The sequence below is a fragment of the Tachypleus tridentatus genome, chromosome 10 (assembly GCF_004210375.1).
Source record: "Tachypleus tridentatus isolate NWPU-2018 chromosome 10, ASM421037v1, whole genome shotgun sequence".
NCBI classification, from domain to species: domain Eukaryota; kingdom Metazoa; phylum Arthropoda; class Merostomata; order Xiphosura; family Limulidae; genus Tachypleus; species Tachypleus tridentatus.
The window spans coordinates 20,008,933-20,035,454 of record NC_134834.1 but is presented as its reverse complement, the minus strand read 5'-3'; the positions used below and the strand labels follow the sequence as shown (position 1 = coordinate 20,035,454).

The 26,522-nt window shown below is 34.5% G+C and overlaps 1 protein-coding gene across 1 annotated transcript in view; it reads right to left on the bottom strand.

Annotated features, from left to right (window-relative positions):
* Positions 1-1,934: 1,934 nt before the first annotated feature.
* LOC143227982 (LIM/homeobox protein Awh-like) overlaps positions 1,935-26,522 on the bottom strand; it is a 53,752-nt gene continuing 29,164 nt past the window's right edge. The window contains exons 2-4 of the mRNA XM_076459334.1: positions 17,903-18,120; positions 5,527-5,769; positions 1,935-3,329 (exon numbers count right to left, since the gene is read on the bottom strand). Of these exons, the coding sequence (XP_076315449.1) occupies positions 3,220-3,329; positions 5,527-5,769; positions 17,903-18,120 (571 nt within the window). The 3' untranslated portion in view covers positions 1,935-3,219. The remainder of the gene's footprint in view (positions 3,330-5,526; positions 5,770-17,902; positions 18,121-26,522) is intronic.

Sequence of the window (26,522 nt, the reverse complement as noted above, 5' to 3'; positions counted from 1 at the left end):
AGCGGAGATGAACGCATTTTATAATATATTTATCGATTAAATTTTATGAACAGATTCATTAATTAAGACACCATTCTAATGTGTTGTTGTCTGCGGGTGCAAATTAACATATTCAGGTATTTGAGTTACCAAAAAGTGTTAATAAATGTTATCTACAGAAACTAGTAGACTGGCAAAGGTAAGTAAACCGTGGGAGAAAACAACATGAAAGACAATTATACATAAAAAATAAGTGAAACACTTAAACTAATAAAGATGGAATCCTAATGTGAAGACGAGATTTCGTTATGTTACTTTTAATGTTTTGCCCTGCTAATTAATACCTTAATTGTAATTCATTCAAAATGTGTACTGTGTTTTGTGTTATACATCGATGACAATGTTATTGTTTTTCGTTTTAAGAATTTCGCGCAAAGCTATTTGAGGGCTATCTGCGTTAGCCGTCCTTAATTTAGCAGTGTAAGACTAGAGGGAAGCTAGTCAACACTTCCCACCACCAACTCTTGGGCTACTCCTTTACCAACGAATTTTGGGATTGACCGTCACGTTATAACACACCCACGTTGAAAGGGCGAGCATGTTTAGTGTGACTGGGATTCGAACCCGTGACCCTCAGATTGCGAGTCAAGCCCCTTAACCACCTGGCCTGGTTGTAGGTAGTTAGCACACGCTTCTTACATAGTATAACATTTTCCTATGTTAAAAACGCTATGTTTTCTCAGTCTGAAACAGATGCTTCTTCAGGGCTCGCAGAGATCTCAGGAAACTAGTAATAGTGCTTCCCTTCGTAAATACGCCCCCCTCCAGTGGCACAGCAGTATGTCTGAGGACTCACACCGCTAGAAGTCGGGTTTCAATACCCGTGGTGGTCAGAGCACAAATATTCCATTGTGCAGGTTTGTGCTCAATTCCCAAACGAACAAACATTCGTAAATACACTCATTTTGATCGTGTTTATGAAATAAAAGGTTTTTTATTCACTGTTTTAATGTAGAAACCAAAATGTCGTCCCCTTTTATTTCAGCCTATTAAAGTTCTGAAACCTACTACGTATCCTCTGTCTTCGTAAACCTCCACTGAAACAAGTGTTATTGTGTGTGGTATCTTTCTTTTCCGGATCTCAATTTGATACTGGCCGACACTGCCAGGTGGTTTAGGCACTCGACTTGTAATTTGAGGGTCACGGGTTCGAATCCCAGTCACACTAAATATACTCGCCCTTTCAGCCATAGGAGTGTTATAATGTGACGGTCAATCCCACTATTCGTTGGTAATAGAGTAGCACGAGGGTTGGCGGTGGGTGGTGATGACTAGCTGCCTTCCCTCTAGTCTTACACTGCTAAATTAGGGACGGCTAGAGCAGATAGCCCTCTTGTAGCTTTGCGCGACATTCAAACTACATGTTAAGAACAATTTCTGAAGTTAATTACATGTGTACAGCTAACATTATCTATATATATTTTATCATTATCAATCGTTTCTTAACGGGTAGAATAAAATTATTCGTATAATTAAGAGGATTTTATCAGTTTGAAAACATTAAGTTCAGCCACTACTCTTCAAACAAAGACGAAAATCCAAATTCTTTGTTTATAGTTAGACATAAAGCTAAGTAATGGACTATTTGTACCTACCACGGATATCGAAACCAGGTTTATAGCGTTATAAATCCACAGACGTTCCGTTGTACCACAGCGGATAGGGGCAAACCCCAATGTATGTTATTATATAACGTTCATTACAAAACAATATATAACGCTTGGTTTATAAGTGTACGTTAGTATACGCTGGCTTTGGTATAAATAATTTATTAGGCGTATTATGTTTCGTTTTATAAAATTAAAAAATAATAATAATCAGAAATCATAAATTCTCAACCAGCACGTTAGTATTTTTAATTTTAGAAGAACGAAAACAAAAAGACAGATAAATGAACATTTGAATTTATAGACACCTAAACAGAAGCATTTTATGTACAGGATTCACAGACGTGGCCAATCGCTGATGACTATTTTAATTTTTGACACACACACACATATATATATATATATATATCATCACTATTCAAAGAAGTCCAGGTAGATGATAGACTGTTTAGTATGGGATCGAATAGTTGTGAGCAAACCACGTGTTTCGATAGGTAATACCAACATAGCTTCATCGTCACTGATTATTAAAATAAAATTCACATCCACTGAAACTGTAAGAACGTGGCTCTAGAACATGCTTCACTAGCTCACGATTTACTTGTAAATAAGATATGATTAAATATTATTAAATAAGATATTATTTTGTACCGGGATATTCTGAAACATCACCAGTAGTTTCGGTCTATCGTGCGAATCTTGGGCAGCTTTCTAAAAGCAACTAGTCTCATACAGTCCGTGTTTCACAGGATCACTGACCAGTTTGGATTTACTCCAAAGTTGGACAGCTCCTCAAAAGCTTTCAGTTTGACATGACTCCCCTATATATATTCAGCCTTATTCAATACACACGGGGCAGCCTCCTATAAGCTGCCCAGCTTCGAAAAGTTGGAAGCCTCACGCAGCCAGCCCTCCAAGGAAGATCTTACCAGTTCAGTTTTATTCACACACTACACAGCTCCGAAAAGCCGGGGGCGTCAGATGGTTGCCAGCATCCAAAAGATTGTTTGACCAGTTCAGTTTTATTCACACACTATACAGCTCCGAGAAGCCGGGGGCGTCAGATGGTTGTCAGCATCCAAAGGATTATTTGACCAGTTCAGTTTTATTCACACACTACACAGCTCCGAAAAGCCGGGGGCGTCAGATGGTTGCCAGCATCCAAAAGATTGTTTGACCAGTTCAGTTTTATTCACACACTATACAGCTCTGAGAAGCCGGGGGCGTCAAATGGTTGTCAGCAACCAAAAGATTATTTGACCAGTTCAGTTTTATTCACACACGACGCAGCTCCGAGAAGCCGGGGGCGTCTGATGGTTGCCAGCACCTAAATAATTATTTTTACCAGTTCATTTTTATTCTCACACTACGCAGCTCCGAGAAGGTCGGGTCCTCAGATGGTTGCCAGCATCCAAAGGATCCTCTGCCTGTTTAATTGTATTTACATTTTACACAGTTCCAGAGAAACTGGAAGTCTTACACTACCAGCTTTCCAACAATCTTCTATTTGTTCAGCTTCATTCACCCGTTCCACAGTTCCTGGAAAGCTGCCAGTCTTATAGGTTTCCCATTGTCATGCTACCTGAACCATATTAGCATGGAGAGAAGGCCTAGAACACAAACAGTACATCATCCCACATCCGGGACATACAGTGGCCGACGACACAGGGGTTAAAACTGTCGCTGGAAGAAGGAAAAATACTGTTAAAAATTATTAATAGTCATAAACACTTTACGTATGTTTTACTTGTATGTGCCAAACCAAAAAGTAATAATAAGAAAAATATTTCCATCAGAACACGTGCAAAAGATGTTAAAAGTAGGACGTAATATTTTGCTTTAACTGTCCTTCACTTAGGAGCTTCACGTAAGAGTGATTAATTTGAAGGGTCAAAAAATCATATTTAAGTAACATGTTTTAAACTAAGTATTTATCTTACTGTCTTTCAACTGGATGTCACATCTAATAGGCCTAGCATGGTTAGGTGGTTAAGGCACTCGACTCGTAATCTAAAGATCGCGGGTTCGAATCTCCGTCGCACCAAATATGCTCGCCCTTTCAGCCGTGGGGGCGTCGTAATGTGATGGCAAATCCCACTATTCTTTGGTAAAACGAGTAGCCCAAGAGTTAATGGTGGGTAGTGATGACTAGCTGCCTTCCCTCTAGTTTTACATTGCGAAATTAGGGATGGCTGGCGCAGATAGCCTTCGAGTAGCTTTGCGCGAAATTCAAAAACAAACTCTCACGTAATGAAACAATCAGTAATTCAATACACTTCCGTTTGGGGCGCTGTACGAAAAGACAGAGAACGTTTTCAGTTAATTTAAATATTTAAATTTTAAAAGCATTGCTATTTTATTTTTACTTCACTGAATTCTGATGTGAAACTAACGTAGGTTTAGAAAACATACATTTCAAGCACGATTACTATAGCATGCGTTTGGTAAACAGACTTTTGTCTATGTTAAAATACATTTATTGCGAACTTTTAGTCCTACATCGGGCAACAACAAATTTCGTCACTCAGTGTGCTGTTGTCCGATGAAAGCTCCGGAAAGAGGGCTGAAACCTCGCTATCAAAGTAACTTAACGTGGAGAATAGTCCGTTTATAGTTCTAAGCATTAACTTATCTGTGTTACGAGTCTTAAACAACAATTGTAAAACGTATTTGTTGTGTGTTATTTGATTTTTAATTTCGCGCAAATCTACGCGAGGGCTATCCGCACTAGTTGTCTTTAATATAGCTCTGTAAGATTTGAGGGAAGGCAGCTAATCGTCATCACCCACCGCCAACCCTTGGGCTCCTCTTTTACCAACGAATAGTGAGACTGAGCGTCACATTATAACGTCTCCACAGCTGAAAGGACGAGCATGTTTGGTGCGACTGTTGTTTGTTGTGTATACCAAGGTATAGTAAGTCTCTGGTTAAATGTTACTGTTATATAATGCAACACAAAAAATTTTTATGTCCCTTAGATACAAAATATACCGTTACGTAGTCTATCAGTTTTTCCTCTTTTATAACATTAAAACTGTTAAGACTCAAATACGGCATTTCTAGTTTATACTTTAAAACAATCACCTCAACGATTTTCTGTTTTGACTTACTCGTAAAAAAAACAATACTTTATTAACATTCTCACAGGCCCGGCATGTCCAGGTGGGTTTAGGCGTGCGACTGGTAATCTGAGGGTCGCGGGTTCGCATCCCCGTCGCGCCAAACATGCTCGCCCTTTCAGCCGTGGGGGCGTTATAATGTGACGGTCCATCTCACTATTCGTTGGTAAAAGAGTAGCCCAAGAGTTGGCGGTGGGTGGTGATGACTAGCTGCCTTCCCTCTAGTCTTACACTACTAAATTAGGGACGGCGAGCACAGATAGCCCTCGAGTAGCTTTGTGCGAAATTCCAAAACAAACAAACAAACAATTCGAATCCCCGTCGTACCAAACATGTTCGCCCTTTCAGCGGTTGGAGCGTTATAATGTGACAGTCAATCCCACTATTCGTTAGTATAAGAGTAGCCCAAGAGTTGGCGGTGGGTTGTGATGACTAGCTGGCTGCTTTCTACTCTTATACTGCTAAATTTAGGAACAGCTAGAGCAGATAGCTCTCGTATAGCTTTGCGCGAAATTCAAAACAAACGAAGGACTCGTCTTCCTAAACATTTATGTTTCTATAGCGACGAATACTGTACCTGAACAACCTGTCAAATGAGAAATTCGTTCTTGCTGTAAGTTTAAAGTCGCTAACACACGACCTGATGTAAAAAAGATGAACAGTTTCGTTCTGTATAATTTTAGTCACGTTAACCAAGTCTCAAATATGGTTGAACAGATACACAGACAGACAAACAATGACAGTAATATTCCCTTACTTACAACCAGACTTCTTAGCTTGGTTCGAGAGATATTTTTTTTGCCTAGCTCTTGAATTCTGGAACCAAACCTGAGTGACCCTCTTACTGAGCCCAGTGATTTGAGCGATCCGCTCGAGGTCCTGCCCGTCAGGATTTGAATCTAGATTGAAATTGGCTTGCAAGACCTGCAGCTGTTCCTCTGTGAAGGTTGTCCTGACCCTTTTGGTCTTCGTCTTCTGGTGGCATTCCTGGTCACCACCACTCTCTTGAGAAAAAGACAAATAAAGAAATGAAAACGTGACTCAACTGTTTATTTCAGAGCAAAGCCACAGTATACTATCTGCCATGTGCGCCGTGGATTGTAGTATTTAAGTCCGTAAACTTGGCACTGTTCTACTGAGGCACAGAATCGTGGCGTCATATCATGGAAGGGGGGGGGGACTTGAAACAGAAAAAACTTCCTCCCTCCCATTTGTTCTTCTAAAAAAATGGAAGCGAGTTCTAATCATTCTAGTGAACCAATTTTGAATTCTTAATGAGAACAAAAGTAATTCGAGAGAACAAAGAAACTATACGTACCAATTTTTGTTACGAACAAACTCTTATGATTCTTATAGAATTTTAATCCAATGTTTTCTGATCAGCTGTCATAAACCTCTTTTTCCACTTTCAGTAGATCATAGAATGTAAATGTTATTGACACATTCAACAGTTTTAAACATAACTGATTGGAATTAAACATAAAGCTATCTGTGCACTGCCCACCACGGGTATTGAAACCTGGTTTCTAGCGGTGTGAGTTGGCAGACATACTGAGGGACAATTAAGCATAATTAACAGACGTTGGTTAGACTTGAAGTTCTGACAAAATAATTCTTCCAATAGTAATCCACCTAAAAACTATGACATCAGTGGGTCAGCGGTAAGTCCGATGGTTTTTTAAAATTCTTTTTCTGTTAAGGCGACAGTAAATAATTGGAAATTAAGATGGAATAATGGACCATAAGATACTGATCCACCATGATATACCCAGTGGGTTTTGTATTATTAGTAAAGGATTCTACTACCAAGAAGATAATGACCCCAAACATTCATTCAACCTATGCATAAATTACTTAGCTAAGAGTACCCCGCTGAGACAGCGGTAAGTCTACTGATTTACAACGCTAAAATCAGGAGTTCGATTCCCCTCAGTGGGCACAGCAGGTAGCCCAATGTAGCTTTGCTATAAGAAAAACACATTTAGTTAAGAAAGAAGCTGCTGGAGTCATTCAAATGATGCAATGACCCTCACAGAGCCCCAATCTCGACCCAAATGATTAGATATGGGATTTGATAGATCAAAAACTTGACAAATCCAAAGTTACTTCCAAAGAAACTTTACGAGAGCGTATTGCTGAACTCAAGCACTTCCATTGAGTTTCTGTTGTACTAAATATGAAAATTAATAAAACTTTGATGTTTCACTTGTGACTTACCTTCCACTGCTCTTTGAAAATAGCTTGAAATCTAATTTTTTGACTTTATTCTAACACTTTTACACAGCACTGTACGTTTGTTTACATTGTGCAATTTATGTGGTATTTGGAAACCTATCATTAACGCATTCATAAATCCATGGTCCCCAGGAGCACAGCGGTATTTCTGCGGATTTATACTGCTAGAATCCAGGTTTCGATACCCGTGGTGGGCAGAGCACAGATAGCCCATTGTGCTTACTACACACAACAATATAAACCTACAAGTAATTAATAAAACCAGTGAAGCATACGTGGCTAAAACATTTGTGTTGAAACGGTAATAATTACCAAAAACGAGAGACAGAGAAAGTGATTTAGTTTTTCTAATATTTTTTTCTATTCGAATATACATCTCCGAAGATCAGAACATCACGTAATCTTTGCTCGTTATAACAGTCTTATTTACCTACTCAGTGTATAACATTTCGTCAGCGGTGTCACATTTTATTTAGGAAGGTTTGAACTTTGACCTCGGCCCAATGTATGATACGGTCTCGATAACAGATGAACACATTGATTCGGAGAAAGCTAATTAACAATCATCAAAACAAGGACTTTTTTCGAACCGAATGCTAGATTGATTTCTTAACGTAAATCACCACCATATCAGATGTCATTAACGGCCTCTGGTGTTATCGTATGAACTAAAGATAACATTACTTGGTGATTTCCAGATGTCCATTTATTTTGGGATGATTATGTCAACGAGAGAGAACAGTTTTAGTTCATCTTCACAATTAGTAAGAAGCTTCTCCTAATTGGTTGTATTCAGCGAATAAAAAATTAAAGACTGCTTCTAACTAGTTGACTGAAACCAGTAATATCCAAAATATACGTTTCCTATCTGGTTATTGAACAAGTAGGATCCATTAACTTCTTGTTTTTCAGTCAGAGTTAGATAATCCTTGTTATTATTAATGATGATTCAAAAGTGTTATAAATTCAAGATTTTACTTGAACAAAATATTATAAGTAAATTTTATTTTAAGTTAGTGTGAAGAAGTTAAGAGTTTTTTTTAAATTACACGCACCATATCGAAAGATGGAAAACTCGTGCAAAATGTGCCCGTGGAATTCAAAATAATTCGTGAATATCATCTACACAATTAATTTTTCTTTTATTTATCAGGAAAAACGAAGTATCATTTCTTCCGAAATTGGCCCTCTAGTGACACGGTAGCAAGTTTGCTAACTCACTGCGCTAGAGACCGAGTTTGGGCAGAACACAGATAGTCCACTGTGTGTGTGGCTTTGCACTTAACTTCAAAAAAAAACACCATAAAATTTTGTTGCCAAATTTTAGCATATTTCAGTGTAAGTAATAGAAAGACAGAATATTTAACTGACAAATTAATGTAATTCAATTTTGTATTTTTGGTCTTTCAAAAATATATTCTTGATTTGTGAAATCAGATAGCAAATCCGCTCAGAGTTGTCAAAAACACGTTGATTGTATTGTTTAAATTTATAAATATATCGTATCGTTTTTAAAAATTAAACTTCACTGGATTAACGCGTTTATTTTAATAACCGTAAGAGCCCGAATGTTCTAATTATTCATTCACAAAATGGTTTAAGAATTTCAGTTTAACAATTAAATTAGGTTTAGAGACCGAAGAGCTGTACTATTTATATATTATATAAACAAATGGTATAGTGGTCTGTAATGAAACTAGTTTTGTTTAATGAAACCGACGTATTGTTAAACCAACACACTCGATTTTAATTACGTATTTAAATTGTGTTTGTTTGTGTGACATTACATCAGAATACGATTTATAATTTTAACATTTGTTAAAGGCTCGGCATGACCAGGTGGTTAAGGCACTCGACTCGTAACCAGAGAGTCACGGGTTCGAATCTCTGCCACACCAAAAATACTTGCCCTTTCAGCCGTACGGGCGTTGTAATATGATGGTAAATCCCACTATTCGTTGGTAAAAGAGTAGCCCAAAAGTTGGCGGTGCGTGGTGATAACAAGCTGCCTTCTCTCTAGTCTTACACTGCTAAATTAGGGATGGTTAGAGCAGATAGTCCTCGTGTAGCTTTGCGCGAAATTCAAAACAAACCAACATTTATTAAAAATTGTCATTTTCACTGTAACTCAAAACTACATAAACAAACCCATCAGAGATCTCAATTCGCTGGCATAAGGCGTGTTATGCCATAATAATTTATTACTCCATGTATTAATTAAACGTTTCAACAATACCTATTGTAGTTTCTGCCCTTTGAGTTCTTAATGTGTTATAGGTGGTCAAGCGCTCGACTCGTATTCTGAGAGTCGCGGGTTCGAATCCCCGTCACACCAAACATGCTCTCCCTTTCAGCCGTGGGGACGTTATAACATTACGGTCTATCCCACTATTCGTTGGTAAAAGAGTAGCTCAAGAGTTGGCGGTGGGTGGTAATTGATACCTGCCTTCCCTCTAGTCTTACACTGCAAAATTAGGGACGGCTAGCGCAGATAGCCCTCGTGTAACTTTGCGCGAAATTAAAAAACAAAAACAAAACAAAAAACTGTGTTATAATATAGACGTCCCCGAAATAAATTAAGAAACAGAATATTACAAATAACACATTTTCTCTTGTTATTTTTGTCGTTTAAAAACATCTGTTAGTTTTGATCTTGAGCTCGAAGTTATTCCTTCAAATTTCGTTTAAAGATGTTTTATATTTTCCACCACAAAAAGAGACACTTTTTATCGAAGCTGAGTAGCAATGAATAGTTTCACGTTACCAGTTTTATTTTCTTACTTTGTTAAAAAATAATGATATTAGTTATTTATTTCTCTGCTTAGCAAATAATACTAAATAATACTGAATCAGCCAAAGCAAAACTCGGTGCACTGCTCTGTTTGTCTGTTGTTTTTATCAGGAGGTGGTGATGGTATGAAATCAAGCTTCCCGGTTATGAACAAGTTGTCTCTGAAGAGGAAAAAAAAAAAACAACTTCGGAGATGCAATTTATTTATTTATTATTATTTTTAAGGAAGAGTTGATACTAAAATAAAGACAACTCACGTATCTAGCTGTATCCATAAGATTATCGCGTGCGCGTGGAGTACTTGTGAATGATCAGGAATATTCTAGGCGCACCCGTCGCTGGAAGTCACCAGATAATTTGATCAAAATCAAGAAGAGAAGAATTCGATGGTACGAGTATCTCTACAGATTGACATTTTCAAATATGTCACTACTTTCCTGCATGCTTTCCATCACTCTTGTAGAAGCAAGTTGGAGCCACTTCTTTGTACTTGAGAGAAAAGTGGACGATCCAGTTCTGTTCTACCAAATATTTGTTGGAAAAAGTGTACAGGAACAGAACAGCGAAGACCGGAAAGATTGGTTTTATCCAGAAAACCGGTATATTTCTTCAAGTTCTCGAAGGTTATGAAGCCATGCCAGTATTTATTCACTAGTCCTCTTCAAAACTGTGACGTGGAGATAATATTTTCTGGTGTGAAAGAGCAGTAGAAAGACCAGAGGAACCAGGAGGGGTTAGGCGATTCTACAGTTCTCAACAGACATAGGGATGAATTGTGTGTAATAATGCAACATTGTGAATTATTGAAAAGGCAAGTAGAGTAAAACGAAGGTAAATCTATTGAATTGAAGTAAAATAAATCAAAAACTTACTTAGATTTTTATTTATAAATAACTGTAAATAAAGACAAATTGGTTTGAATTTCGCGCAAAGCTACACGGGAGCTATCTGCGTTACCTATCTCTATTTTAGTAGTGTAAGACTAGAGGGAAGGCAGCTAGTTATCACCACCCACTGCCAACTCTTGGGCTACTCTTTTACCAACGAACAGTGGGATTGACCGTCACATCATAACGCTCCCACGGCTGAAAGGGTGAGCATGTTTGATGTGACTGGGATTCGAATCCGCGACTCTCGTATTACGAGTCGAGTGCCTTAACCACCTGGCTATGCCGTCCCCAAAGATAAATCAAATTATTTACAAACTAGTTTATCCTGATTTATACGCAAAATTATTTCCTAAAATAAAATCCTAAACATAACAAAAGCTTCCAGGGCGTGTTTCAACGTTGGATCCAAATATTTCCAATCAAAATTGTTGGTTTTTTTTTTGTTTTTTTATCGAAATCGCCAGAAAGCCGCAGAAATGTTCTCTGCAAACACTATCACCACTGTAGGCATATTTCAAAATTTTCCGTTGGCTGGAGAGAGATGCTTCTGCTAAAACAAATTTGTCCCGGTTTTTCACGTACGAAATCTGGTCGCCCTGAGTTCCAGAATAAAAACATTGAACTGGAACTAGGAAGTTCAATGCAAACAATCAATCAGAAGACGACACACGCGACCTCTTTTTGGAAAAAAATATTCCCGAGCTACCGTTTCCAGATTAAATAAAGAAAATGAAGAAATTAGAATAATTGTTGAACCTAGAACCCAAGGATTAAGTTTTTAAAAAAATCTGTTCTTATCTAATATTTCGTTGAGTAGTTACATATTAACATTCTGTTTATTATCAGGTGTACATCAACTGGAACTTTTCGAACTTCATCAAATAATATATATTAAATTCACATTTTTACACGACTGTTATTTTAGCCCCTAGTGGCGGAACAAGAAGTTTACAGGTTTACGATGCTACAGTTTGGATTTCGATACCCGTGGTTGCCAGAGTACTGACAGCCCGTTTTATCGCTTTGCGTTTAACAACAAACCAACCAAATGACAGGGTTGACGCTGTTCAGTATTCATCAACCACTGTTTAGCGCCCTCTATCCATGTTTTGTATTTCGGATAAAGGTTTTCTTTTTGGAATCAACCTCCTAGTGCAGTGGTTCTTAACCTGGGGGTCGTTTGAGGTTTCTTGGGGTCACGGAAGGTTTGGGAGTTATTGGGGAAATCACGGAGCAGTTTGTAGTTTTTGTGGCAAGTGCATGTAACCTGCCCACCAATGAGAAACACGCTGAACTGCGGCACTTGAACCACGTCGAGATGCTTGTTGGGCAACCACTTGTCTAATTTTGAGTAAAAATGTTCATATATTACAACGTTTAGAATTGTCTACATTTTAAAACTATATAATATTAACACATCGAACTTAAAATTTAAATATCAGAGTTTCCATCGTATTAATATATTTTCTCATTATATATCAACCTTCACACTGAGTGAATATGTAGGTTTTGTATGCTGTTCAGTAATTCCATGGATTTTGCATTTGTTTATCACTTGTAGCATTTTTCAAGGTCATTTATTTGTAACATTTTCAATAAATTAGGATCTTTATATAGTTTTGTTTTATTCCACCTTTACGCAAAGTTCAGCATTACAAAAATTATTATAGGGGTCACGGTAATACCCTGAAGAGTCTCAGGGGGTAAGACGATGAGAAAGGTTAAGAACCACTGTGACCTAGTGGCACAGCAGTAACTCTGCTGACTTACAACTTTAGAAATCGGGTTTCGACACCCGTGGTTGGTAGATCATTGTGTAGCTTCGTGCTTTATTTCAAAACCTACAAACTTCTCAATAACATGTGAATATCGTTTTCAATATGCACGACAAATGTCAAATAGACCGCGGACTTACAACGCTAAAATCAGGGGTTCGATTCCCTTCGGTGGGCTGAGCAGATAGCCCTTTGTGGCTTTGCTATAAGAACAACACACACACTCAAATAGACCGTTTCAAATAACGCAGTGTTTCAGAATAGCTAAATGGTATTGTAGAATTTTGACATTAACTACTGTCAACTTATGATACGAAAGGTAGGTCTTTCTGGCTACAGGGGCCTCGCATGGCCTAGCGCGTTAAGGCGTGCGCTTCGTAATCTGAGGATCGTGGGTTCGCGCCCGAGTCGCGCCAAACATACTCGCCCTCCCAGCCGTGGGGGCGTTAGAATATTACGGTCAATCCCACTATTTGGTGGTAAACTAGTAGCCCAAGAGTTGGCGGTGGGTGGTGATGACTAGCTGCCTTCTCTCCAGTCTTACACTACTAAATTAGGGACGGCTAGCACAGATAGCCCTCGAGTAGCTTTGTGCGAAATTCCAAAACAAACAAACAAACAAATTCTGGCTACGGGATTAAAACAAAACTTTGAAAGTGTTCGAACTTTGTTGGTTGTAAAATTAGAATCTACTGCATTTAAAAAACAACTCAAAGTCAGTTGCTCCCGTTCTCGCTAACATCAATCTATCTTCCATCTAATCGCTTCTCCAGGTTATAACCAATAGTAGTAAATGGGACCTCCTGATCAACACGTGACACCCGCGAGGTTTCCTTTCCCACCCGGCCCGACATGGCCAGGCGGTTAAGGCAATCGACTCATAATCCCCGTCGTTGGAATCCCCGTCATACCAAACATGCTCGCCCTTTCAGCCGCGGGGTGGCGATATAACGTGATGGCCAATCCCACTACTCGTTGGTAAAAGAGTAACCCAAGAGTTGGCAGTGAGTGGTGATGACAAGTTAACTTCCCTTTAGTCTTACACTGCTAAATTAGGAACGGCTAGTGCAGATAGTTCTCGAGTAGCTTTGCGCGAAATTCAAAAACAAACAAACAAACAAATAGTCCGAACACGCGATATAAACGGAACGAATCTCGATGGTCCTAACTGACTCGAAAACATAATACAAAATACAGGTTTGATCTTATCTAAAACGAAATTTTCCAATGCAAATCTCTATTAACACATCAAAACGAACAATAATATTTACATGGTGGTCAAAAGCCAAAACAGTGATTCTTGATATAACATAATCGTGTAAGTGCTATAAAAATACATTAAACACGTGCGAACAACCATTAATACGTAAAGCGACAGTTCTGAATTGTATTATCGTGTGTCCTGCAAAGATTGGAATTTTAATAACAAAGAATATTTTTTGTTTGTTTGTCGGATTTCGCGTAAATATAGTCATGACTAACTTGCCATCTCTATAGGCTGATAGAGAATGTAAATAGTCAACATCCATCGCAAACTGTTACTCTTATCACATCTAATGGTTGGATTTAACCGAGAATTTTATAACGAATCCACGGCCCCTAAACTGTTTGTTTGTTTTGAATTTCGCGCAAAGCTACACGAGGGCTATCTGCACAAGCCGTCTCTAATTTAGCAGTGTAAGAGTAGTGGGAAGGCAGCTAGTCATCACCACCCACCGCCAACTCTTGGGCTACTCTTTTACGAACGATTAGTGGGATTGACTGTTACATTATAACGTCCCCATGGCTGAAAGGGCGAGAACGTTTGGTGTGACAAGGATTCGAACCCGCGACCCTCAGGTTACTAGTCGAGTGTCTTATCCACGTGGCCATGCCGGGCCTTGCAGAAATGTAAGCCATTCACAATAGCTCCATTGAACACTGGCTTTCAACGAACAGAACAAGTACAAATAAATTGTAAAAGATAAACTTGTGATTATATCCATAAATAACGAAAATAATTCTAAGGTTCCAACTACAACTGTGTATCAGCTTTAAATAAACAATGAGTTTAAATATGTATTCTAAAATTGCCTTTATAGTTGTTTTTATGGGGCCATTTATTTCGTTAAGACTGTTCAAAAGTAGCACTTTAGGACTTTGAACTGTTTTTATTTTAAAACCTGCGGATAGTGCTATTTAAGAGTTTGGCATTATCTTCGATATTTTGTGAAACCGTAAGAACCGGGTACATAGCTATAATCTAGGAATACTGAGTTGTTGTTTTTTTATTTATTAAAACGTCCACTGCTGAGACGGCGGTAAGTCTTCGAATTAAACAATGCTAAAATTAGGGGTTTGATTCTCATCGGTGGACCCAGCAGATAGCCCGTTGTGGTTTTGCTGTAAGGAAAACTCACAAACACACATTTACTAAAAGTTTTCACAGAGTTGTAGTTTACGAGTTTCCAGAAAATGAATGTAGGTCCTTAATTAAATGTCAGTGAGACAACAACAAAAGACAATATTCAAGGAATGATCAGCTTTTTATATTCCAGCTATAACAACAAGCGACTTTTGATGATGTCAGTGGGACAATGAGTGAACAGCCATGTAAACTGATGTGTAAGTATCCTTCCTCTCATGGAGTCTATAGCCTCAACCTATTATTTGTATTCCCAGAAACATTTATAAAGAGAATCAATGAGCTGCTGGAGAAAATGTTGATCGCTGCTTTATCAGAAATGCTTCCAATTTATTAATACTGTTAGCCAAATCACTCGCTCTCCGGCCTCTTCCCTGAATATCTCATAAACATTCATTTGGATGTTCCATTCACACGATACTATATTCTTACCGGAAGCTGCTGACCAGTTGGGAACTCTGGCATGGCTCCGTATCAGACGAATTTTGACCATCATAATATTAACGTTAATTTCGGTATCACTATATTGCATGGCCTTTACCGTGCGTTGTCATTGCTTATGTTACAGTCAATGTGGCTACCATATACCCTGTTGAGACTTCCGGTTAACCAATTGATCTAAAGGCGGTCAACATTTTGATATCTTGCGATTCTTATAGTCACTCTGCAATGACAAGTCTTTAACCAGCACCTGGATGACCTATTTCCCTCATGGTCATGGAAATCTCTAGATGTTTTCGTCGAAGTATTTGAATGTTTCTCTTTCAATGTGGACTCCTTTCAATATCCTACCGTTGTTTTCCTAAATTAGAATAGATTGTGTTACCTTCACCTTTGTACAGAACTGAAATGTGCATGTCAGCCCACATGATCGACAATCTGACATAACACTGGATTCGGGAAGGGTCTCTGATATTATCTAACAACATTGTGTCATAGATAAAATATCGATAACTCTTCTCATTCCCCGATGGTTTTGAATAGGGTGTTATTATACCAGAGTTAACAAAACAGTTATAACGAAGTTTGAAATATTAATCTAATCTCTTTGGATCAGCTATTAACTATATATTAAACAGAATAAAACAAGCACTCCCATATGCATGTTGTTAACAATAAATAAACACAACATGTAAATTTTGTTGTGCCGCGAAAACATTTCGAATAATGATGAGAAACTTATAACTAGAATGTTTACAATGAATCAAAAGTATGACTGCAATGTTCACAATGTGCTTACTGCAGAACCTTAAGGACGAACAAAATCTCTCTTATGGTAGGAAAAAGGTTCTTTTAGGGTCTATTTGTAATTTTTATTTCAAGTAACATGTTTTATTTATTATAAAAATAAACTTCGCAGTCTTTGATTCGATAAACTTTGTTTTGAATTTCGCGCAAAGCTACACGAGGGCTATCTGCGCTAGCTGTCCCTAATTTAGCAGTGTAAGACTAGAGGGAAGGCAGCTAGTTATCATCACCCACCGACAACTTTTGAGCTACACTTTTTACTAACGAATACTGGGATTGATCGTGACATTATAACGTCCCGACGGCTAAAATGGCGAGCATGTTTGGTGTGACGGGGATTCGGACCCGCGACCTTCAGATACAGACTCGTCTGCCTTAACCACCAGGCCATGCCGAGCCGTTTGATATGCTACCAAAACATAGTCAATAAACTCGGGACACATTTCAACAAACTTTTCGTAAACAACAAATTAATGAATATATATGCAAAATTTGTTTTATTCATTTACTATAACAGCTTTCAGGAATATATCTCATTTCAACTACAATATCTAAACTTCCAAGTTGGCGTTACACATTTTCAGTAACTCTTTTCACAGTTTTACTAGGCACATCTATTCTATCTGCTGTGTCTACCGCAGGAAATCGAACCTCGAATTTTACAATTTAGCTTACCGTTGTCCAACCTAGAGACCTATCAGATTTTAAAGTCATTAAAATAAACAAGAAAATTCAGCTATCTCCAAACAGCAGTCCCAGTCATAACTTAGTCATAGTTTGTTGACTGGCGAATTGTTATTAAAGTAAAATCACACACATTAGACTATCTACAGTGTGTCAACCTCAGGGAGTCAAACCAAGGGCTTTGAAATAAAAGCTTATAAAGTTACCGCTGAGTCAGCGGATGGGGAAGCAGTGGGAACTGAGACATTTTGTATAAACTTATGAAGCGTAATTTACAAATTAATTACTATTCTGATTTTTTTAACAGGATGACTGAACTTTTATATGAATATTTAAAAACCTTCTAGTAACAACAAAAAAAATCACTGACCCCATTTTTTATGAATATCTCAACCTTCTAGTAACAACAAAAATATCACCGACCCCATTTTTATGAATATCTCAACTTTCTAGTAACAACAAAAAGATCACTGACCCCATTTTTTATGAATATTTCAACTTTCTAGTAACAACAAACAAAGATCACTGACCCCATTTTTTATGAATATTTCAACTTTCTAGTAACAACAAAAAAGATCACTGACCCCATTTTTTATGAATATTTCAACTTTGACCCCATTTTTTATGAATATTTCAACTTTCTAGTAACAAAAAAAGATCACTGACCCCATTTTTATGAATATTTCAACTTTCTAGTAACAACAAAAAAAGATCACTGACCCCATTTTTTATGAATATTTCAACTTTCTAGTAACAACAAAAAAAGATCACTGACCCCATTTTTTATGAATATTTCAACTTTCTAGTAACAACAAAAAAGATCACTGACCCCATTTTTTATGAATATTTCAACTTTCTAGTAACAACAAAAAAGATCACTGACCCCATTTTTTATGAATATTTCAACTTTCTAGTAACAACAAAAAAAGATCACTGACCCCATTTTTTATGAATATTTCAACTTTCTAGTAACAACAAAAAAGATCACTGACCCCATTTTTTATGAATATTTCAACTTTCTAGTAACAACAAAAAAGATCACTGACCCCATTTTTTATGAATATTTCAACTTTCTAGTAACAACAAAAAAAGATCACTGACTCCACTCACCGTCATTGGAGGCGTTGTTTCCTTCAAGGAATTCTAAGTAATGTGTTTTACAGAGCACCCTGTTGTCATATAAGGCAAACTCCTCTCCTGTTGATAACTGTCTCTTGCAAGAATCACAGGCAAAACAAGCTAAGTGGTAAACCTGCTCACGTGCCCGCCGTACCCAGTCTGTTGACTGTATTGTTCTGCCACATTTGGAACATTTGGCTCCAAATTGCCTGAACGAAGCACAGAAATAGCTTGAATCAATCAGAGTGTTTATCACAGCATTTATTAAGTGTCGGTTTAGAAGTAAGTAATAAATATGTCACGTATTTAGCCTGTTTAATTCATTTTCATGGAGCTGCGCATAGAACTAAAATAAAAGACAAATCACTAAACATGTTTCACATAACGTGTACTTTTCTCTAAATATAAAATAATTAAATCTTTTTTCATCTCTACTTAAATCTAACGGGCTTACATGTAAATTGTCTTTTGTCACACTAAGTTGTCGCAGAATACGTCGTAAATATACGAGTATCGCAAACTTGATTTTGTGATTTCGTCTCAAGATAAAACGTTTTTTTTCTCTTTATGACACTGAGTATGTACAGCTGTGAGTAAAAATTAATGTTTTGTATTTTAAACGTACAAAACTGCTCAACAGATAATTTGCATTTTGTCTCTCTTGGGGATTCAACTCCGGATTCAAGCGATGTAAGAGAAGTCGAATCTATAGCACCATGAACAGAAGTTTCTGTTCTGGTATCAAGTTCTTACACAAAGTAATAAAGTATATTTAGTTATTAACAACTCCAACAGTTCTTACACAAAGTAATAATGTATATTTAGTTATTAACAACTCCAACAGTTCTTACACAAAGTAATAATGTATATTTAGTTATTAACAACTCCAACAGTTCTTACACAAACTAATAATGTATATTTAGTTATTAACAACTCCAACAGTTCTTACACAAAGTAATAATGTATATTTAGTTATTAACAACTCCAACAGTTCTTACACAAAGTAATAATGTATATTTAGTTATTAACAACTCCAACAGTTCTTACACAAAGTAATAATGTATATTCAGTTATTAACAACCCAATAGTTCTTACACAAAGTAATAATGTATATTTAGTTATTAACAACTCCAACAGTTCTTACACAAAGTAATAATGTATATTTAGTTATTAACAACTCCAACAGTTCTTACACAAAGTAATAATGTATATTTAGTTATTAACAACTCCAACAGTTCTTACACAAAGTAATAATGTATATTTAGTTATTAACAACTCCAACAGTTCTTACACAAAGTAATAATGTATATTTAGTTATTAACAACTCCAACAGTTCTTACACAAAGTAATAATGTATATTTAGTTATTAACAACTCCAACAGTTCTTACACAAAGTAATAATGTATATTTAGTTATTAACAACTCCAACAGTTCTTACACAAACTAATAATGTATATTTAGTTATTAACAACTCCAACAGTTCTTACACAAACTAATAATGTATATTTAGTTATTAACAACTCCAACAGTTCTTACACAAACTAATAATGTATATTTAGTTATTAACAACTCCAACAGTTCTTACACAAAGTAATAATGTATATTTAGTTATTAACAACTCCAACAGTTCTTACACAAAGTAATAATGTATATTTAGTTATTAACAACTCCAACAGTTCTTACACAAAGTAATAATGTATATTTAGTTATTAACAACTCCAACAGTTCTTACACAAAGTAATAATGTATATTTAGTTATTAACAACCCAACAGTTCTTACACAAAGTAATAATGTATATTTAGTTATTAACAACTCCAACAGTTCTTACACAAAGTAATAATGTATATTTAGTTATTAACAACTCCAACAGTTCTTACACAAAGTAATAATGTATATTTAGTTATTAACAACTCCAACAGTTCTTACACAAAGTAATAATGTATATTTAGTTATTAACAACCCAACAGTTCTTACACAAACTAATAATGTATATTTAGTTATTAACAACTCCAACAGTTCTTACACAAAGTAATAATGTATATTCAGTTATTAACAACTCCAACAGTTCTTACACAAAGTAATAATGTATATTTAGTTATTAACAACTCCAACAGTTCTTACACAAAGTAATAATGTATATTTAGTTATTAACAACTCCAACAGTTCTTACACAAAGTAATAATGTATATTTAGTTATTAACAACTCCAACAGTTCTTACACAAAGTAATAATGTATATTTAGTTATTAACAACTCCAACAGTTCTTACACAAAGTAATAATGTATATTTAGTTATTAACAACTCCAACAGTTCTTACACAAACTAATAATGTATATGTAGTTATTAACAACTCCAACAGTTCTTACACAAACTAATAATGTATATTTAGTTATTAACAACTCCAACAGTTCTTACACAAACTAATAATGTATATTTAGTTATTAACAACTCCAACAGTTCTTACACAAAGTAATAATGTATATTTAGTTATTAACAACTCCAACAGTTCTTACACAAAGTAATAATGTATATTTAGTTATTAACAACTCCAACAGTTCTTACACAAAGTAATAATGTATATTTAGTTATTAACAACTCCAACAGTTCTTACACAAACTAATAATGTATATTTAGTTATTAACAACTCCAACAGTTCTTACACAAAGTAATAATGTATATTTAGTTATTAACAACTCCAACAGTTCTTACACAAAGTAATAATGTATATTTAGTTATTAACAACTCCAACAGTTCTTACACAAAGTAATAATGTATATTTAGTTATTAACAACTCCAACAGTTCTTACACAAAGTAATAATGTATATTTAGTTATTAACAACTCCAACAGTTCTTACACAAAGTAATAATGTATATTTAGTTATTAACAACTCCAACAGTTCTTACACAAAGTAATAATGTATATTTAGTTATTAACAACTCCAACAGTTCTTACACAAAGTAATAATGTATATTTAGTTATTAACAACTCCAACAGTTCTTACACAAACTAATAATGTATATTTAGTTATTAACAACTCCAACAGTTCTTACACAAAGTAATAATGTATATTTAGTTATTAACAACTCCAACAGTTCTTACACAAAGTAATAATGTATATTTAGTTATTAACAACTCCAACAGTTCTTACACAAAGTAATAATGTATATTTAGTTATTAACAACTCCAACAGTTCTTACACAAAGTAATAATGTATATTTAGTTATTAACAACTCCAACAGTTCTTACACAAAGTAATAATGTATATTTAGTTATTAACAACTCCAACAGTTCTTACACAAAGTAATAATGTATATTTAGTTATTAACAACTCCAACAGTTCTTACACAAAGTAATAATGTATATTTAGTTATTAACAACTCCAACAGTTCTTACACAAAGTAATAATGTATATTTAGTTATTAACAACTCCAACAGTTCTTACACAAAGTAATAATGTATATTTAGTTATTAACAACTCCAACAGTTCTTACACAAAGTAATAATGTATATTTAGTTATTAACAACTCCAACAGTTCTTACACAAAGTAATAATGTATATTTAGTTATTAACAACAAAGTTCTTACACAAAGTAATGTATATTTAGTTATTAACAACTCCAACAGTTCTTACACAAAGTAATAATGTATATTTAGTTATTAACAACTCCAACAGTTCTTACACAAAGTAATAATGTATATTTAGTTATTAACAACTCCAACAGTTCTTACACAAAGTAATAATGTATATTTAGTTATTAACAACTCCAACAGTTCTTACACAAAGTAATAATGTATATTTAGTTATTAACAACTCCAACAGTTCTTACACAAAGTAATAATGTATATTTAGTTATTAACAACTCCAACAGTTCTTACACAAAGTAATAATGTATATTTAGTTATTAACAACTCCAACAGTTCTTACACAAAGTAATAATGTATATTTAGTTATTAACAACTACACAAAGTAATAATGTATATTTAGTTATTAACAACAGTTCTTACACAAAGTAATAATGTATATTTAGTTATTAACAACTCCAACAGTTCTTACACAAAGTAATAATGTATATTTAGTTATTAACAACTCCAACAGTTCTTACACAAAGTAATAATGTATATTTAGTTATTAACAACTCCAACAGTTCTTACACAAAGTAATAATGTATATTTAGTTATTAACAACTCCAACAGTTCTTACACAAAGTAATAATGTATATTTAGTTATTAACAACTCCAACAGTTCTTACACAAAGTAATAATGTATATTTAGTTATTAACAACTCCAACAGTTCTTACACAAAGTAATAATGTATATTTAGTTATTAACAACTCCAACAGTTCTTACACAAAGTAATAATGTATATTTAGTTATTAACAACTCCAACAGTTCTTACACAAAGTAATAATGTATATTTAGTTATTAACAACTCCAACAGTTCTTACACAAAGTAATAATGTATATTTAGTTATTAACAACTCCAACAGTTCTTACACAAAGTAATAATGTATATTTAGTTATTAACAACTCCAACAGTTCTTACACAAAGTAATAATGTATATTTAGTTATTAACAACTCCAACAGTTCTTACACAAAGTAATAATGTATATTTAGTTATTAACAACTCCAACAGTTCTTACACAAAGTAATAATGTATATTTAGTTATTAACAACTCCAACAGTTCTTACACAAAGTAATAATGTATATTTAGTTATTAACAACTCCAACAGTTCTTACACAAAGTAATAATGTATATTTAGTTATTAACAACAAAGTAATAATGTATATTTAGTTATTAACAACCAACAGTTCTTACACAAAGTAATAATGTATATTTAGTTATTAACAACTCCAACAGTTCTTACACAAAGTAATAATGTATATTTAGTTATTAACAACTCCAACAGTTCTTACACAAAGTAATAATGTATATTTAGTTATTAACAACTCCAACAGTTCTTACACAAAGTAATAATGTATATTTAGTTATTAACAACTCCAACAGTTCTTACACAAAGTAATAATGTATATTTAGTTATTAACAACTCCAACAGTTCTTACACAAAGTAATAATGTATATTTAGTTATTAACAACTCCAACAGTTCTTACACAAAGTAATAATGTATATTTAGTTATTAACAACTCCAACAGTTCTTACACAAAGTAATAATGTATATTTAGTTATTAACAACTCCAACAGTTCTTACACAAAGTAATAATGTATATTTAGTTATTAACAACTCCAACAGTTCTTACACAAAGTAATAATGTATATTTAGTTATTAACAACTCCAACAGTTCTTACACAAAGTAATAATGTATATTTAGTTATTAACAACTCCAACAGTTCTTACACAAAGTAATAATGTATATTTAGTTATTAACAACTCCAACAGTTCTTACACAAAGTAATAATGTATATTTAGTTATTAACAACTCCAACAGTTCTTACACAAAGTAATAATGTATATTTAGTTATTAACAACTCCAACAGTTCTTACACAAAGTAATAATGTATATTTAGTTATTAACAACTCCAACAGTTCTTACACAAAGTAATAATGTATATTTAGTTATTAACAACTCCAACAGTTCTTACACAAAGTAATAATGTATATTTAGTTATTAACAACTCCAACAGTTCTTACACAAAGTAATAATGTATATTTAGTTATTAACAACTCCAACAGTTCTTACACAAAGTAATAATGTATATTTAGTTATTAACAACTCCAACAGTTCTTACACATAAGTTATTAACAATCCAAAGTTCTTACACAAAGTAATAATGTATATTTAGTTATTAACAACTCCAACAGTTCTTACACAAAGTAATAATGTATATTTAGTTATTAACAACTCCAACAGTTCTTACACAAAGTAATAATGTATATTTAGTTATTAACAACTCCAACAGTTCTTACACAAAGTAATAATGTATATTTAGTTATTAACAACTCAACAGTTCTTACACAAAGTAATAATGTATATTTAGTTATTAACAACTCCAACAGTTCTTACACAAAGTAATAATGTATATTTAGTTATTAACAACTCCAACAGTTCTTACACAAAGTAATAATGTATATTTAGTTATTAACAACTCCAACAGTTCTTACACAAAGTAATAATGTATATTTAGTTATTAACAACTCCAACAGTTCTTACACAAAGTAATAATGTATATTTAGTTATTAACAACTCCAACAGTTCTTACACAAAGTAATAATGTATATTTAGTTATTAACAACTCCAACAGTTCTTACACAAAGTAATAATGTATATTTAGTTATTAACAACTCCAACAGTTCTTACACAAAGTAATAATGTATATTTAGTTATTAACAACTCCAACAGTTCTTACACAAAGTAATAATGTATATTTAGTTATTAACAACTCCAACAGTTCTTACACAAAGTAATAATGTGTATTTAGTTATTAACAACTCCAACAGTTCTTACACAAACTAATAATGTATATTTAGTTATTAACAACTCCAACAGTTCTTACACAAAGTAATAATGTGTATTTAGTTATTAACAACTCCAACAGTTCTTACACAAAGTAATAATGTATATTTAGTTATTAACAACTCCAACAGTTCTTACACAAAGTAATAATGTATATTTAGTTATTAACAACTCCAACATTAATAATGTATATTTAGTTATTAACAACTCCAATAGTTCTTACACAAAGTAATAATGTATATTTAGTTATTAACAACTCCAATTGACTTCAGTTCAGCTTATCTTTTCATACTTGACCAACAGAGGTACAACTGTCAAAATTAACACCATATACGGTGAAGTGATGGAATATAATTTAAAGCATATCAACATATGGTGGCCCGGTATGACCAGATGGTTAAGGCACTCGGCTCATAATCTGAGGGTCACGGATTCGAATCTCCGTCACACCAAGCATGCTCGTCCTTTCAGTCGTGGGGACGTTATAATGTGACGGTCAGTCCCACTATTCGTTGGTAAAAGAGTAGCCCAAGAGTTGGTGGTGGGTGGTGATGACTAGCTGCCTTCCCTCTAGTCTTACACTGCTAAATTAGGGACGGCTAGCGCAGATAGCCCTCGAGTAGCTTTGCGTGAAATTCAAAGTACGTTCTGGCTACACCTTAAAAGATTGACAAATGAACCCACGAGAAGAAAATACCCAACACTGGAATATAACAACACCTCAGCACAACCAACAAAGAAAAAGCAGAAGTCTTCAAACATCAGTTACAAAACGCATTTAAAACACATTATCACTCGAACGTGAGCAACTGTTACTACAGCAAAATTAACAACCACGTAACAAATAACATAGAATTATATAAACCACACTTTCCAGTCAACATTATGAAAAGCAACACTAATAATACATATAACTACAATACACAACTACTTACCAAAAAAGTCAAAGTAAATAAACTTGAACAAGCAATAAAAAATACAAGAAACAAAGCACCGAGAAATTATGGTATACAAACAATTCTTCTCAAAAAAGGCACTCCAAAATTATTTGACCACCTATTAGCCATATTTAAGTCATCTCTATTCTCTGGATACATCCCAGTTTCTTGGAAGCAAACTAACATTTTAATGTTCCACAAAGAAGGAAAACCAGCCAATAAACCAAACAGTTATCGACCGATCAGCCTGACCAGCTGTGTTGGCAAAAATTCTTGAAAGAATAATAAGCAATAGACTCTCCACATCTTTGGAGATTAATTCAAAATTACTAGAAAAACAAAACGGATTTAGAAAGTATGGACAAACAACAGATCACTTAATTAGGTTAACTGAAACAAGAATAAACAGCTTTAATAATAAAGAATGCACTGTTGCCTGCTTCCTCGATATCGAGAAAACATTCGACACTGTATGGCACAATGGTCTTTGGTTCCGTATGTATCAAATAGGACTACCGCGAGGAATTGTTTGCTGGTTATCTAACTTTTTGGAAAATAGAAAATGTAGAATAAACGTAGAGGGAACTTTCTCGGAGTTATTCACTCCAGAAGCTGGCGTCCCTAAAGGATGGGTGGTTAGTCCTATTCTCTTCATCATGTATGTAAATAATATGCCTCTTAAAGACCTAAACCATGGATACGCGTCACAGTTCGCTGATGATGTAGCAATTTGGAAAAGTACCCCTACATCAGAAATAGCAGCCACTAACATACAACCACAACTAAATAGATTATGTGAATATCGTGAAAAATATAGAATTAAAATAAACACAGTAAAGACACAAGTAGTAATATTTTCAAAATCTACGAAATATCAAAAAGTTCAACCTCAAATCTACATGAACGGAGAGCTTCTCCAAACTGCTACATCTGCAAAATGTTTAGGGTTAACATATGATTCTAAACTTACCTAGATAAAACATGTAATTAACATGAAAACTAAAATTTGGCGAAGAATAAACTATGTTAGGAGTCTAACTGGTAAAAACTACGGAACAACACCAGAAAACATCATTAAAATATACAAGACATACATTAGACCTGTAATAGACTATGCAGCTCCTGCATGGATCAATGTAAGTGTAAAACAAATACAAACCAAACTCCAAACATTACAGAATGCACTAATTACATC